Source organism: Corvus brachyrhynchos, unplaced genomic scaffold, assembly GCF_000691975.1.
Source record: "Corvus brachyrhynchos isolate BGI_N302 unplaced genomic scaffold, ASM69197v1 scaffold68, whole genome shotgun sequence".
In the NCBI taxonomy this organism is placed as follows: domain Eukaryota; kingdom Metazoa; phylum Chordata; class Aves; order Passeriformes; family Corvidae; genus Corvus; species Corvus brachyrhynchos.
Genome location: NW_008240039.1, coordinates 1,209,767 through 1,224,600, shown reverse-complemented (window position 1 = coordinate 1,224,600; position 14,834 = coordinate 1,209,767). Strand labels below are relative to the sequence as shown.

Here is a 14,834-nt window from a genome sequence, read left to right as displayed (position 1 = left end):
TGTGCAGGAGCAGCCTGACAGCACAGACAGCAGGGCAGGGTGGCACTGCTGGCTCAGGACTGTCCCCAGCACAGCCCGGGGCGTCTGTGAACCCTCCCCAAGCATCACCCTTTGAGCTCCCTGGGACAAGGGACTCCTGGCAACGAAGAAAAACAGGAAACAAAGGGGAGGGAGGGATGGGACACAGGAATGGGCTCTCCCTGCCAAGCAAGGAGGATGCACTATGGAATAACCAGAGTTCTCTCTTTTTCCTCACTTTTAGAGGCCTTTGGCTCAGCCTGGCTGTGCAGTCACTGCTCTCAGCAGCAGAGGAGGGCTCCAGCAAGAGCCAGTGCCCATCACCACTCTGATCCCAGTGCATGTCACAGCAGCACCACAAAGGCTGGCTCGGTGTCACCGACCCTTCCCCGACTGCCAGTTAACCACAGCACACGGGAAGGAGGGGGCTGAGCAGGATTCCCAGCAGATAACACACCAACCAGCCTTTCCTGGGCACGGGAAGCAGCCTGGATCCCCTTCCTCAGCTCCACAGGACCATCTGCCTCTCCTCCCACCATCCACAGTATCCTGCTGCTTCCCACCTCCTCACGCTCCATCTCCCCAGCTGGAGCAAGGCACCTGAAAGGAATGGCCAATATTTCAGATCCCAAGGAATGAAACAGAGGGAGGTGCAGGAGATGCTGGAGCCATCCTGCTGCCTGCCTGGAACGAGGCTGTTTATTAGGGAAGGCGCTCCAGCATCCCTCTGGCTCCCAGGTTCCTACAAAATTCATTTTTACAGCATGCACCAAAGCCACGGAAAGGTGGTAAATATTCATAGTATGAAAAACGCTCATGGAAAGGATATACTGCACTTAAGAGAGAGATCTGAATTAATTTTATATGCTGCAGAGAGGCTTTTTAGCAATCACAAACTTGTGAATCCCAACTTTCTTACAGAAAAGATTTAAAGAATGCAGCTGGGAGAGTGGGCTGGAAGTCCAGGCCTTGTGGAGACTCATTTTCCTGCCTGGAAAGGAGCAGGTTCCAGTGGGTGATGCAGGAGAAGGGGGGAAGTTTGGTAAATCAGGGACCTGAGCACAGCTCCAACAAACAGGTTATGAACTCCCCATCCCTGGCAGTGCCCAAGGTCAGGCTGGACACTGGGGCTTGGAGCAGCCTGGGACAGTGGGAGGTGTCCCTGCCATGGCAGGGGTGGCACTGGATGGGCTTTAAGGTCCCTTCCCACCCAAACCAGTCTGGGATTCTGTGACCACAAACCTCTTGGGCAAAGCTTGATTGGCCCCAATTTCTCCCTCTGTGCTAAAAAGCCGTGAGAGCTGGCACCACTCCCCTGGCACAGAGACTCCTCAGGCCTGGGGAATGCCACCTGTCACCCAGGGAGGCAGGGACAGCACCCCTGTCCCTCTGCTGGCTCCGGGGTGCTCAGAAGCCCGTGGTTCCCTCCAGCACCCAGCAGAGCTGCTCCTTCCCAAGGCTCCCAGCGTTTCCTCAGCACAGGGAAGGCCGAGGGCAGCGATTTCCAGCAGAGCTGCTGGTGGTGCTGTACCCCCTTAGCACCATTTAAATGTCCAATTGCACTCATTCAGCCCCTGAAAAAAACCCTGCTCCTCCAGCCCGTGACAGCTTTGACAGCCAGACTCCTTAATTCCTTTTTCTTATTCCCTTAATCTGTCATCTTTATCAGGCTGGGGAAGTGCCAGGCAGCAAGCAGGAGCCCCGGCCCCGATCAATCTCCACATTACAGCTGACAGAATGGTGCTAATAACTTATTGATCTCATGTTTGCCAAGCCCCAGTGGGGCTGAAAGGCTCCCATTGATTGGCTTGAGGGAAGGAGCCTCTCAGCTGAGAGCCAAGCGGAAAACCTTCAAATTGTCTTCTTCCCCAGGAGCTGGGAGAGGGAGGGAGTGGGGAAGGGAGGGCAGGGACCAGGACAGGGAACTGAAGAGGAGGAGAAATGGGAAGGAAGAAGGATGTGTGTGTCTGTGAGATGGGGATTAGGAATGGAAAAGGAAGTGGGGGGGAAAGGGTTTGAGAAGAAAGAAATGCAGGGAGGAGGGGAAAGAGCAGGAAAGGGGAAAAAAAGCAAAGGGAAGAAAAGGAACTGGGAACAGCAAGATTGTGCAGAGCTGAAAAATGAATGAAATAGGCAGCTGACCCTCTTCTTGCTCACAGCAAATCATTAATAAAATCCTTCCCAGGCCAGCCCTCCATCCTTAAACAACTCTTCCCAGGTCTGCTCACGTCTGGCACAAAGCACTGCCCACTGCCCGCGCAGGGGTGAAGCCACGAGCTGTACCTGGGGACATTCCCGTTCCCCACGGTGACAGAGCTGCAACTGAACCCTGGGGAATCCCCACCCAGCTCCTCGATTTGCACCGAGAGGCCAAGAACCACCAGAGATGCTGAACAGAGGGAAAGCAGCTGTGAGCTCTTTCCTGAGCCCCTGTGGGGACCCCCGGGCTCACCCCGATGCGCAGGGACAGCAGGAGGGAGAATAAACAAAGCAGCAATGACCTCTCACAAACCAGAGTAACAGCTCTGTCCTCTTTCCCATTCAGCCTGGATCAGCCCCGGGGCACACGAGCTGGGGCAGGGCTGAGCTGGCAGGAATTCAAGCCAAGGCAGTGCCAGGGTCACTCACACACTGCCCCGGGGCTCTCAATGCCCAGGGCTCTTTTCCTGGTGGATTTCTCTCAAGTGCATCCATCCCAAAGCCTGGGGCAACATTTCCATGGACACAGACAGGCCCCTGCACCCCTGTCCCGTCAGCAGGACTTGTCCCTGCCTGTCACCTGTGACCCACTGGGCACTCCTGGCAGCCTGGCAGGAGCAGGGGGCACCGCAGCAGCTCCGAGCCTGCTCCTCCCCTAGGACAGGGGCTCTGCCAGCTGTGCCCAGGTGCCAGCCAGCAGCCAGGGAGGACAAGGCAGAGGCCACGCTCCTGGATGTCTGTACAGAACACCAGGGAGGTGTCAAGGCACCAGGGATCTGCTGGCAGCTCTTCCCCAGCTGCCTGGAAAGGCACCTGGCAAAGGAGGTGGAGGCAGGGGGCAGGGAGAGGTTATTTTTGGAAGCAGGATGATCAGGCTCTTCCCAGAGCTGCAGGGAAGGCAGCAGGAGGAGCAGGAGTCAGTGTTTGCTGGAGTTCTGAAGCTGCTGCATGTGCTGGCCGTGGGTTTGGTGGATCCAGCCCCAGGGAGGGACAGACTCTTCATCCCCACCAGGCACGGAGGGGGCTGGCTCAGACCCCTGCCCAGCTTGGCCTTGATGATCTTTGAGGTCTTTTCCAACCTTAACTGAGCTCCAACAACAGGTCCCTAAACTGCCTCGGCTCCTTGTCCTCCAGCAGTGACAGCCAAGAATAAAACCTGAACACTCCCAGCAGCAAAATCCCCTGCACTGACCTGTGCTGGCACAGCCAAAAGAAATGCTTCCATGTTGGCTTTTCCCAATTTTCCTTTACTTCCCAAGACCTCTGCTTGTGCTACAAAAGCCTGTTGGTTACCTCCCACTCCTGCAAGGCTCCAGGAGACATAAAAATGAATTTAAATAGAGCACAGAGAGGGGACAGTGCTCCAGCTCCAGGCCCAGAGGACGAAGAGCAGTGACAGAGCCTCGACCCTCACGTTGCCAAGGTAAACAATTGTCCTTCACGGAAAAACACGTCAACAACAGGGCCTGGGCTTCCAGCTCCTGGATGCCCATTTGGTGCTGATTTTCTGCTCAATTTAAGGCAGCAGTCCAATAAAGGCTGCTGCTTTTTTTCCCCGTTGTTTGGCTTAGTTAAATGAAAACATGTCTGCAGCCCGGCTCATTATCCCGCGCCCCCAGAGCAGCCGTTCGCTGGGATCCTGTCTCTAACCATTAGCTGAAACATCCTTGATCCCAATTCTTCTCCAGCCCCAATATTAACTCCTCCTTAGCATATGAAAGCTCTGGGTCTCAGTGCAAAGCCAAACGAGGTCACTGCAAGGCCTCCACGGCCATGGCAGGGACACAGAATCCAGGGCTAGGCCCACAGAGAGTGAGATAATTCCATGTGGTCAGCTGTGGATCCACACCGGGAGGTACAAGCACTGCCTTGTGAATAAAAACCCCAAATTCTTCAATTTGAGTATCTTTACAGTCCAAAAATTCCTCCTTCTCCCTTGCTTAGTCAACAGGGCACCACATGGAAGGATAAGACAAAGGGGTGAATACAGAACAAATAAGTTCACAGGGAAAAATCGCAGTTCCTGGTGCTTTTTGAGACGTCTGGGTGAACTCTGCTCTTCCAGGGCTGCAAAAGCACCAGGAATGAACGGCCTCTAAGGGAGCAGAGCTCCTGAAAAGTGGGGACACAGGTGTCACACTGTCCCCATGCCGTGGCATTCCCACAGGAATCACTGCAGGTGAAGATGCGCCCAGGACACCCCTGCTCTGGGGCCAAGGCCCTCAGGGTTTGTCATTCCCATCACACTGACCAAAAACCCCTGGGAAAAGGCTCTCTGGGAGCTCTGCCCCACTGGAAAGCTGCCCTGCTGCTGCTTCCCACACCACAGCCAAGGGAACCTCAGGCCCAAATATTTTATGCAGAACTGCAGTGATTTGGTCCCTGCTGGGGCAGGACCTGAGGCTCTGCCATGTCTCCACTCCGTGCCCTCTCAGAGCATCTCCAGCCACCAAACCAACTCCCTGCAGGCACCAGGGGCAGAAGGAAGAGAGGGAAGAGCTACCCACCTTCCTCTAGCATGAGGGAGCCTGAATCCTCCACTTCTATCCATGCAAATAGTCCTACTGCAACTGGAAACTCATGAAATCTGGCACTGCAGAACAGAGGGTGTTTGAGGAGAGAAAGAGGAGAAATTAACAGGATTTTTTTGCAGGAGAGGAATGAATTAGAGCCTCGGGACCAGGACTCTGGTGCAAAACGCTGGTTCAGGCCCTAAAGCAGCGTGCAAAGCACACACACCCGGGGGGAAGGCACTTCTGAGACCCTCTGGGGCTGCTCCATCCTCCCCACCCCAGACCCTGAGAAAAGGGGCAGAGGAGCCTGCTCCTGCTGGCAGCCACACCAGGCTGCTGGGAGGGCTCCAAAGCCCTGTTTGATGAGCAAACCCCCAGCTCTGCTCTTCCAGGCAGCCCTGGCCCTGCTCAGCCCTCTGTGGGTGTCTCAGTCAGGGTTCAAGCTCCTTGTGCCATCCTCCCCTCTCCAGGGGAGCCCCTCGAGGTGCCAGGCAGGGCCCTGGTGCTGCCTCTCCTTTAACTGAGCTGCTGCAAGTGACTTTTGTCCCCTCCTTAGGCTCCTGCCTGCCCTCCCAGCCTGCTCCCCCCAGCACCAGGGACACTTCTCCACCTCTGCAGATGTCCCTAAGCCCCCTCCCAAACCTCAGCTGCCCCCACATGCTCCTAAGGAAGCAGAGACCCCATTCCACCCACCTTTCCTCTCTTCCTTCCCTCCCAAACCCAGCATGACTGCAGTTTAATTAGCACCCAGGAGAGATCTCAGCCCTCCCCACTGCAGAACCGCCTGGGGAGGAGGGGCCAGCAGGAAATCATCTGCAGCTGAGGAGAGACCAGTCATGGTTTGTAGGGAAGCTGTCCTGGCGCCTTTGGGAATCACCAAAGCTGCTTTTCCAGGTGGCTTCTCCCAGCTCCCTGTGCAGGCTGGCAGTCCCAAGGGGCTGGCTCACCCCTCTTCCCGGCACAGGGAGCCAACCTCACCCCCAGACAGCCCTGGCTCCAGCCCTCCCCACCTTCCAGAAGCCAGCAAAGCCCCAGAAGTACACACAATTCTTTGTCATTAGTTGCAGCCCCTTTCTGCATTTCAAAGACCACTCAAGGCGCAGCAACACTGCTGATTTTCCAGTCCATGCTGTTCAAAACTCCAGCACTGCTGTAACCACAAGTCAAGGAATTCCCTCACAGAATTAATCACAAACCAGCCAACCCTGCCAGCCTCAGCCTTTTTGCTGCCCCCATGAGCTGGCAATAAGCAAATCTCTTCCATTTGTGCTGTCCTTGTTCCCAGGGCTCTGCTCAACCTCCGTTTTTTTTTCCTGTTCCAGCAGCACTCTGGGCTCAGTGGGGAGCACAGCAGCCCCCAGAGAGCTCCTTCCCTCCTCACTGGGCTCAACTTCAGCCCTAAACCAGCAACAGAAACTTCCAGCAGCAGATCCCAGCGGCCTGTGAGAGCCCTGCGGCTCCCAGCCAGGAGTGACGCGGGGCTTCTTGAACCTGATGGCACCAGCAGCATTTATTCAGCATTGTTTATCTGCAGGTGCCTTTTTGAGGGGGAGATTCTCATAACCCAGTGCACAGAATTGTTCTCCAGGGCAGACAGCTGGGGGCAAGGTTCTTCTCCCCTTATCGCTGGAACAAAATGGTTTAAACAACAACCAGTCCTGCAGACTAACCCAGCACCACCTCTGAAAAGTCTGTCTGGAGCAATTCCTGATTACCCTGCTCCCCTCCCAGCCCTGCCAGCAAAAACAGCCCCAGCAGTGCTCAGCCCCAAAGCCCAGAGTGGAACTGTCCCTCCCCCTGTCCTTTCAGACACCTCCCCTCCACATCTGACTCTTTTAAACCCAATCACCTCTTGCTCAACACCCCAAACGTGTCGTGTCCTCAGGAGCTTTGTCACTGGCTTGGTGGCCTCTTGTGCCCATGAGCCTCTTCTTTTTCACTCATGGAATGTTTCATAGGGTCCTTAAGGTTGGAAAAGACCTCCAAGATCACTCAGCACCACTAACCCATGTCCCCAGGTGCCACATCCACACCTTACCTGAACACCTCCGGGCTGGTGACTCCACCACTGCCCTGGGCAGCCTCCTCCAAAGCTTTCCCTCAGAAATTCTTCCTAACATTGAACCCAAACCTCCCCTGGCACAGCTGGAGGCCATTTCTTAATTTAAGAAACGAACCAGAGCACCTCAAACACCAACTCTAACCGACAGGAATTAGAGCTTCTACATCTCATCTTTTCTTCTGATGGGAACAAGGAGATCCCTTTGCATCTCTGGAATGCCACAGGTCCCAAAGAATTCCAGCAATGCTGATCAAGCCCAGCAGTTTCTCTGCAAAGCAAACGCTATTGAAACCCTTTCTGCCATCCAGGGTCAGCTGAGCCACACGGACCCGAGCAGGGTCATAGGGAAAAATGGATCTGTGGCCAGTTTGGCTTTTGGAGCTGTGCAGGGCAAGGGGCTTTGGAAAATTGTTAATGATGAGACTGGAGATTCAGCTGTGAAAGCAAAGTCTGGCAGCTGGCCATGGCTGATGTACAGACACCACAAACCCCTCCTGTGCATATGTGGGACTGAAGATGTTATTTAAGTTTTCACCTTCCAAAGACATTCCCAAAGGGTGTCAGGTGTGGTGTCCCCTCTGGATCTGGGGTTCATTTACACACTCAGCAGAATGACTGACAAAAAATACCCGGGACAAATCTCCAAGCAGACAGATTTTCAGAAGAGGCCTAAATTAGCACAGAGGGAGATCCAGCTCTGATTTGGAAGGACAGGGATCACTCAGTATAAAAACTGACAGAAATCCCAGATTTTCCTCAACTTTTATTTATAATGGAAGGACCCTGCAATCAACAAGCAGATCTTGGTTTTTTTATTCCAGAGCCTCACTTGTTGACTTCTGCACATTTGCCACCAGCCCATCCCTCCCCACACTCCCTTCCTGACACCCAGGGGGTCCCAGGGCAGGATCCCACAGGAACATTTCTGTTTTCACACTGTGGAGCTGAAACCAGGGGAACAACCCAAAACCAGCCAGGTAGCACTAGAAACCCAAACAATTCCACTCCCAGAGGAGCTGGCAGGCCCAGCAGCAGTGTGGGGAACCTCTGATTAATGAAATTACAAATCAAATCATGCTCTCTGCAAGGCCTTTCTGCTTCACGTGGCACCAGCCCTGGGGACATTTCCCGCCTGTGCTGGCGCAAGCTCCTTTAACACAGACCACTGGATCTGAGAACAACACAGGGCTGGGACCTCCAAAGGGCTTCAGCATCACCATGAAATCCTTTCCACGTTCAACTTTAGCCAGAATATTAAAAACCTTCCTATAGCTAAAGTGTAGCACAAACAGAAAAAACAACAGGAAAATGAACGGCCGGGGGAGCGGAAGGGAGAGGAGGGAAAACACAACCCCAGGGCAGCAGGAGGTGCCCCAGCCCTCACCTGCTGCTGCCAGCCCCACGTCCAGGCTGTTCCTCTTGAACTCGCAGCGGCTCTGGGTCTCTGGCATAACGAGCTGGCGGCTCTGGTGCAGGTTGGAGATGATGGTGGAGAGGTCGCTGTCGCGGCTGCAGCAGAGCACAAAAGCCCCACGTTAATGAAATCCCATCTGTCCCCCCCCAGAACTGATTTTCCCCCCTGTGAGCACATCTGGGAGAGGCTTTTGTGTGCTCCAGCCTCGCTGGATTGCAGCAGAGGTCCCCCCCTTCCTTCCCTCCCTCCCTCCCACCCACGGGGTGCCTCCGTAACCTCTCCTCGGTTTTGGGGAGTGCAGAGCCCTTCCCAAGCTTCCCTCTCATTTCCCATCAAGGTCCCTGCAGCTGCCAGAGCTGCTGATTCCAGCCCTGCCAGATATAACTTGCGTGGGCCAGGACTCACATCTAGGATGGAAAAACTGAAAGTATAGGAATTGGCAGATCTGCTCCAGAATTAATAGGAAACTTGAACTGAAATAACTGATAGTTTTCTATCAGTTGCCACCCTTCTATTCTTAAAAACCTAAGTTTTTCCATTCCATCACTGCTGGGACAAAAGGCTTTGAGATTTGATTGAATAATAGTTTTTCTCTTTAGAGAGAAACCCACCACGAGCCCAGACAGCAGCGTTACTCAGAGCTGAGGGGACAGATTGATTTACAAAACCCATTTTCAGCTCTCCCCTCCAACAGATCCTGAAACAATGCTCTTCCTTCTGGGAAAAGAGACTGTGTTAGAGCAATTCAGCATTATTTTGCCTGTTCTCCTTGCATCACATTGCTGCTAACTAGGCTGCTTAGGTCCTTTCTTTCTATTTTTTTTCCTTCTATGGAGAGGGAGAACACAAAAACCAATTCACTGTAGCAGATACTGCAGCTCAGATATCTCATCGAGTGCTTTTGCTGGTGAACCACTCTCCAGTTGCAAAGTATTTCCCAATAAATGACCTACAAAGAGTGAGGAAGGAAGAACAAGGTAGAACCCATGGCAGGAGCTGGCAGTGCTGGAACATCTCCCTTCTGTTTGTTTGCCCGAGATGCTGAACTCCCCATCCTCCCAGCACCAGGGGCTCGCCCCGAGCTAACCGGGGCTATTCCTCCTCCTGCCCTCTCTCTAAAGGGAAGATGACAGCCAGGAGAGCCAGAGACACTTGGGGAAAAGCACACAAATTAGCGATATTGCCCTCCCTGCCCTACCCCAGCTCCCTCCCGTGCCAAAGCCCCCGGTGCCAGCACAGCTCCCACCCACCGGGGTGTCCTCACCTGGGCCCGGCAGGGCAGCCCGGAGGGTGCATTATCTGCAGAATTACCGGGCAATGATCTGCCTTAAATATCCCCCCGCTCCCCCACTGCTGCTCCCCCCGCTCCCGGAGCAGATCCCGGTGCTCCCAGCGCCCATCCCCGGGGCTGCAGCGGGGGCTAATCTGTGTCTAGCTCGCTGCTAATCTGATAAGTTCAGAACAGAAAGTCTTTAGGTACTTTCAGCGGGCGTCTGGCTCCAGCTTTTCACGGGAGGCAGCAGACACAAACAGCCCCGCGATTCCCCCCGGGATCCCCCATCCCTCAGGGGGATCAGCAGGGGAAGGGATGCTCGGATCCCAAAGCCTCTGAGCACCCATCGCATCTCCCCCCCTAAAGCACCTCAGAGTGCTCCTTATGCAAGCACGAGGCTCATTACTTAAGCAAGCCCACAGGTGAGTGGGAAGCCCATTTCTCCTGTGCCAAGCAGTTTTGGGTCTTATCCTCTTTTAGCTGCCACCTTTAAGATGCATTATGCAAATATTTTGGTGTCTTAAGTCATTTATGGGATTAATGTGAAGTGATTATCAGTTCTTTTTAATCATGCCAATCAATAAGTGGCTGTCAGGGACAGAGGACAAATGCAGATAAACGCTGCCATCAGCACGAGGCCCGGAAAGGGCGGAGGAGAGGAGCCAGGAGAGCAGGGAGTGGGAAGAGAAAAATGGGATAATTACATCTTTGCATCTGCACAGTGCCCTGCATCCCAATCGAGCCCAGAGCAGTGCTGGTGTGTAAACACATTCAGCTACGAGGAGGGATTGTTTCATCCACCAGGAAAATGCAACTCCCTCTCTCTGGAGCGGCTCCTCAAAACTCAAGAGAGTGCAGAACACCAGGGTATATCCAGTGAAAACAGAACCCAGGAGATCTCCACGGAAGGCAGCAGCACCACACCAGAAGTGGTGTTTTCCTTCCCCCAAAATCTTAGGCTTTCAGGAGATTTTCCATGGGTTTAGAATTAAAATCATCGTGCTCACAAAGGTGCATCAGCAAGTCCCAGCTCCACAGAGGAGCAGACAGCACACAGGGCACACTCCAGGCTCTGAACTGCGCTCCGTTTACCCACGGAATCAGGCAGAATCCCAGGAAAACACGACTTTGCTGGAAAGCAAACCGAACCCCAAGGTGACACTGAGAGGAAAGGGAAGATTTGAGATAAGGCAAACAGGCTGAGACAGCTTTTAACACATCCAACTCTCCCCAGGAGCTGCTCCTTTTGCCTTGGCCCAGGAGCTTTGGAGCAGAGGCTGCTGTGGTGTCCTGGGCTTGTTCTACACCCGGCACAAGGAGAGGTGGGACAGAGCTGGGGCTCAGCCTTGGGAGGAGAAAAGGGAATGAATGGTAACCAGAGGGTTTTGTGAAAAATTGGGATCTCTTTGTGCATAGCTGAAGGATTTCAGCATTTTTTTGAACTGCCCCAGCAAAGGCAGCTCCAGCAGCTGCAGTCACAGCCCAGTCCCTGCATGGGCTCTAACACAGGACACCCCTGCCTGAGGCTCAGGCTCAGGTAATTCCTGCAAGAGACCCCTCTGAACGTGCACTGAGCAAAGCCCAACCAACTGCTCTCATCCCAGGGCCACTTAACAGAGGTGAACTTGGGAGTCTCAGCTCTCCAGGTACTGCCCCAGCTCTCGGTGCTTCGGCTGGGAAGAATTTCTGCAATTCTCAGAGCTCCCCTCTTTGTGCACACTGCCCACCACACCTGCAGCACTGCAGCTGCATCCCCAGCCCCGGATTTGGTGCTGGTCCAGCAAGCAGGACAGAGGCACTGCCACAGGCTCAGGGAGGTGCAACTGGATCATCTTTAAGGTCCTTTCCAACCCATCCACTCCACAGTTCTTCACTCCCACCTGTCAGCTGTGGAATTTTATTCCCACCTCCTGTAAAAGAGGCCCTGCCCAGCATTTATCCAAGGCCACCTCGCAGGGAATCTCTGCCTGAATATCCAGCTTGTGGGACCTCCTGCAAGATCCAGGATGTCCCTCTGGGGATCCCAACAAAGCCCAGTTCCTGCAGGACCTGGAAGGAGCCACATGGAGGGGGGTGGAGAGGGCTGGTCCTGCCCATGCAGAGAATTCCCTCTGGTGTGCCCAGGGCAGGAACTCCCTCCAGGAGCTCCCTTGCAGCCCCAGCAGGGCCCTGCCCGGTGCTGAGCTGGGCCTGAGCCCTGCAGGTGCCCTGGTGCAGCCCAGCCCTGCCTCGGGCACTCCCAAGCTGATTAAAGTCTGAGCCCTGCCACTGTCACAATATTGTATCCTAAAAACCGGATTAGGGAAGGGGGCTCCAGGGAGATCCAGAGCTCCTGAAAGGTCAGGGAGGAGACAAAGAGCCTCCTGGAGGGCTGCCGGTTGCCATGGCAACGCCCAGTTTGGGAATTCAGGGTCTGGGGACCTGCAGGAACACAGGTGGGACTCCAGCTGTGGGAGAACACGATCTGAGCATGGATGGAGGGAGGGAGGGATGGAAGGATGGAGGGATGGAAGGAGGGAGGGATGGAAGGAGGGAGGGAGGGAGGGATGGAAGGAGGGATGGATGGAAGGATGGAAGGATGGAGGAATGGATGGATGGAGGGATGGATGGATGGATGGATGGATGGATGGATGGATGGATGGATGGAGGGATGGACTCCTGACCTTACCCAGGATTCCAGAGGGGGCACGTGGCTGGTGGGCCACATCCAGATTTCCTTTCCAACTGGGAAGTGACTCCCTGTTCCTGACAGCCTCCCAGGACCTTTCTTCTGGGATCTGGCTCCCACCCCTGCCTGGCCAGGCTGAGGCACCAGGCACGCAGCAATTCCTGGGCCTGATTTCTGGGAACACTCCTCTCTTCTGGAGCAGCACCTGCACCGTGAGCCTCTGACTGGCCACGACTGAAGCCAGCAGCTCCAGGGCTCCTTCTGGTCGCCTCTTGTGCCCTGTCCCTGTGCTGGACCCTCACTCAATCCCTCTTCTCCATCCCAGTCCCTCACAGCTGCTGGCAGCATCTCCCAGCCCGTTCCGAGCCAGCACTCTGGGATGCAGTGACTTCAGGAGGGGATGGGACAAACTGGGGCAGCCTCCAGGCCCTTGGCCCCTTTGGCTCCTGGCCCGTGAGCCAGGGTGGGCACAGAGGTGCTGACAGATGTCCCCGAGGGTCACACACCACCCCCAGACCCGGCAGAGGTGGCAGCTCCCAGCTCAGCCAGACCCAGACTGGGAGCAACGCCTTTTAAATGTGTTTCATTTACAGACATTAGCAGCAACTGCATCTTTAACGAGGAGAAGGATGAGCAGACTAATGGCTGGAGACAATTAACCAACACATAAATCAGTGTCGGGGCTCTGCAGCGAGCGCAGGCAGCCCGGCGCCCGCGGGCCCTGGTGGCTCTGCCCGGCGCTGCTCAGAGTGACTGCGAGGAGCAGAGGGGGAGGCAGGGGGGAGGGAGACTTTCTGGTCGAAATTTAAATAATTTTCAATAGTGGCTGCCTTTCAGTTTGCTGCAGCTCTCCCTCTCCGCAGTGAGGAGGCAGCGGAGCAGTAACCTCACTCCAAATGCCCCATCCCTGCCAGGGGTGAGCCCGAAGGGGCCTCCTGGACATCTCCCACCCTTGCTGGCAGCCGGGGTTTGCTCTGCCCCTGCTCAGAGCCACAAGGTCACTCACAGAAACCTCTCAGTGCCTGGTACCAGGCAGGAAAAGTGCAGTCCCTGTGCAGAGGAGGAGTTCCACCCACGCTGCAGCTCCTCTCAGCAGCACCCACAGGAGCTGCTCCAGTGTTAGGATATTTGTGTCAGTTTGGAGCTCAAGCTGTCATTTTTCTGCTCCAGACCTCCCTGGGATGTCAGGGACACAGCTCTGGGCTGCTGCTGCTCCTTGGGGATGCACAGGGAGAGGGCACCAGACACCAGAGCCCACCTGGTCCTGCAGCCACCGAGCTCCAGAGAGAGCTGGGATAAAACCAGAGGGAGTCCTATTCCCAACAGACACAAAATTCCACAGATCCAGAAGCGGCAAGAGAGATGAGGGAATGGGGAATGAGTCCAGCACCACACAGACTGGGCAGCTCTTTTCCTAATACTTAACCAAATCAAAGGAAAGCTGGGGAAACGCAGTCAAAAATCTCCGAAGGGATGCAAAGGAGGAGATTGGAAGAGAAGAGAGACTCAGGAAGTAGAACGGGGAGGAAATAAAATGGGAAAGTATTTCTTTTAAAATACATTTCACCGTCTCTCCATCCCCTTAACGATCACCCAGTAAGTGCAGGGATTACATTAAATTTTACTGATCAATACAGCGGCCATAAAACTGTCCCGACCCTCTGCCCCTCCCTCCAATAAAGAAAGAAAAAATCCAATATGCAAAAGGAGGAATGTCAGGGCTTGCAGGGGAGAAGACACGAGGGCAGTGATCAGGCCAGGGCAGGGAGAGCTGCCTGGCTGGACCCAGGGCTGGTTCCAGGATGTGTTTCAGTGGCACCCCTGGCTCAGGTGACAGGTTCACATCATTCACTCTGCAGTGGTTTCCCCCCCAAAACCCTCTGCTCCCACCCTGCCTGGCCAGGCTGGTGAACCAGGAATGACAGAGAAGCTCCAAGGAGATGAGAAACCATCACCAGATGCTGCAGAAACACCAGGGACTGTCCCTCCTCTGTTGATCTCAGCAGCACAAAAGGCCAAGTTTCCATGTCAGGAGCAGTGTCCCAGCCAGAGTCACTGGCTGCTGGAGGAAACAGCCTCAAGTTGCACCAAGGGAGGTTTAGACTGGGTATTAGGAAACATTTCCTACCCAAAACAAAGGAATAATGCCCTGAACAGGCTGCCCAGGGCAGTGCTGGAGTCCCAGCCCTGCAGGGATTCAGGGTTTGGGGACATGGGGCAGTTGTGGCCTTGGCAGGGCTGGGGCAGGGTTGGATTTCATGACCTTGGAGGGCTTTTCCAGCCTGAAGGAGCCAGGATTCAGCCACAAGGAGAGGTGGCTCAGGGCTGCCCAAAGTGGAGCACACGCCCAGGGATGGGAGATGTAAATCAGTCAGGGACTGGAGAGAGAATAATGAGCTTTTTATGGAAGCCATTAAAGGCAGAGCCCAGATTGGTCCATAAACGCTGTTGCATCATTACAGCCCTGAGAAACAACCTTATGTAACAGCACAACCGTGGGACGGCGGGGCTGGTGCAACACAGGCACTCCAAGGTGCTCAGATTTCCTAGTTAGCATTTTCTGAAAAACTAATAACTGATTTCTAAAGAAACATCAGCACTCCAGTCCAGCCCCTGGGAAAAAACACCTCTGTTGGTAAATGTGGGGGTTGTACAAGCACCTGGAAGAGCTGCAAGAGCAATTCCTG

General features: G+C 54.6%; 1 protein-coding gene across 1 annotated transcript in view; it reads right to left on the bottom strand.

Moving 5' to 3' along the window:
- SAMD11 (sterile alpha motif domain containing 11) overlaps nucleotides 1-14,834 on the bottom strand; it is a gene marked incomplete at its 5' end in the record, with an annotated part of 82,596 nt that overhangs the window by 21,053 nt on the left and 46,709 nt on the right. The window contains one exon of the mRNA XM_017743968.1: nucleotides 8,177-8,301. Within this exon, the coding sequence (XP_017599457.1) occupies nucleotides 8,177-8,301 (125 nt within the window). The remainder of the gene's footprint in view (nucleotides 1-8,176; nucleotides 8,302-14,834) is intronic.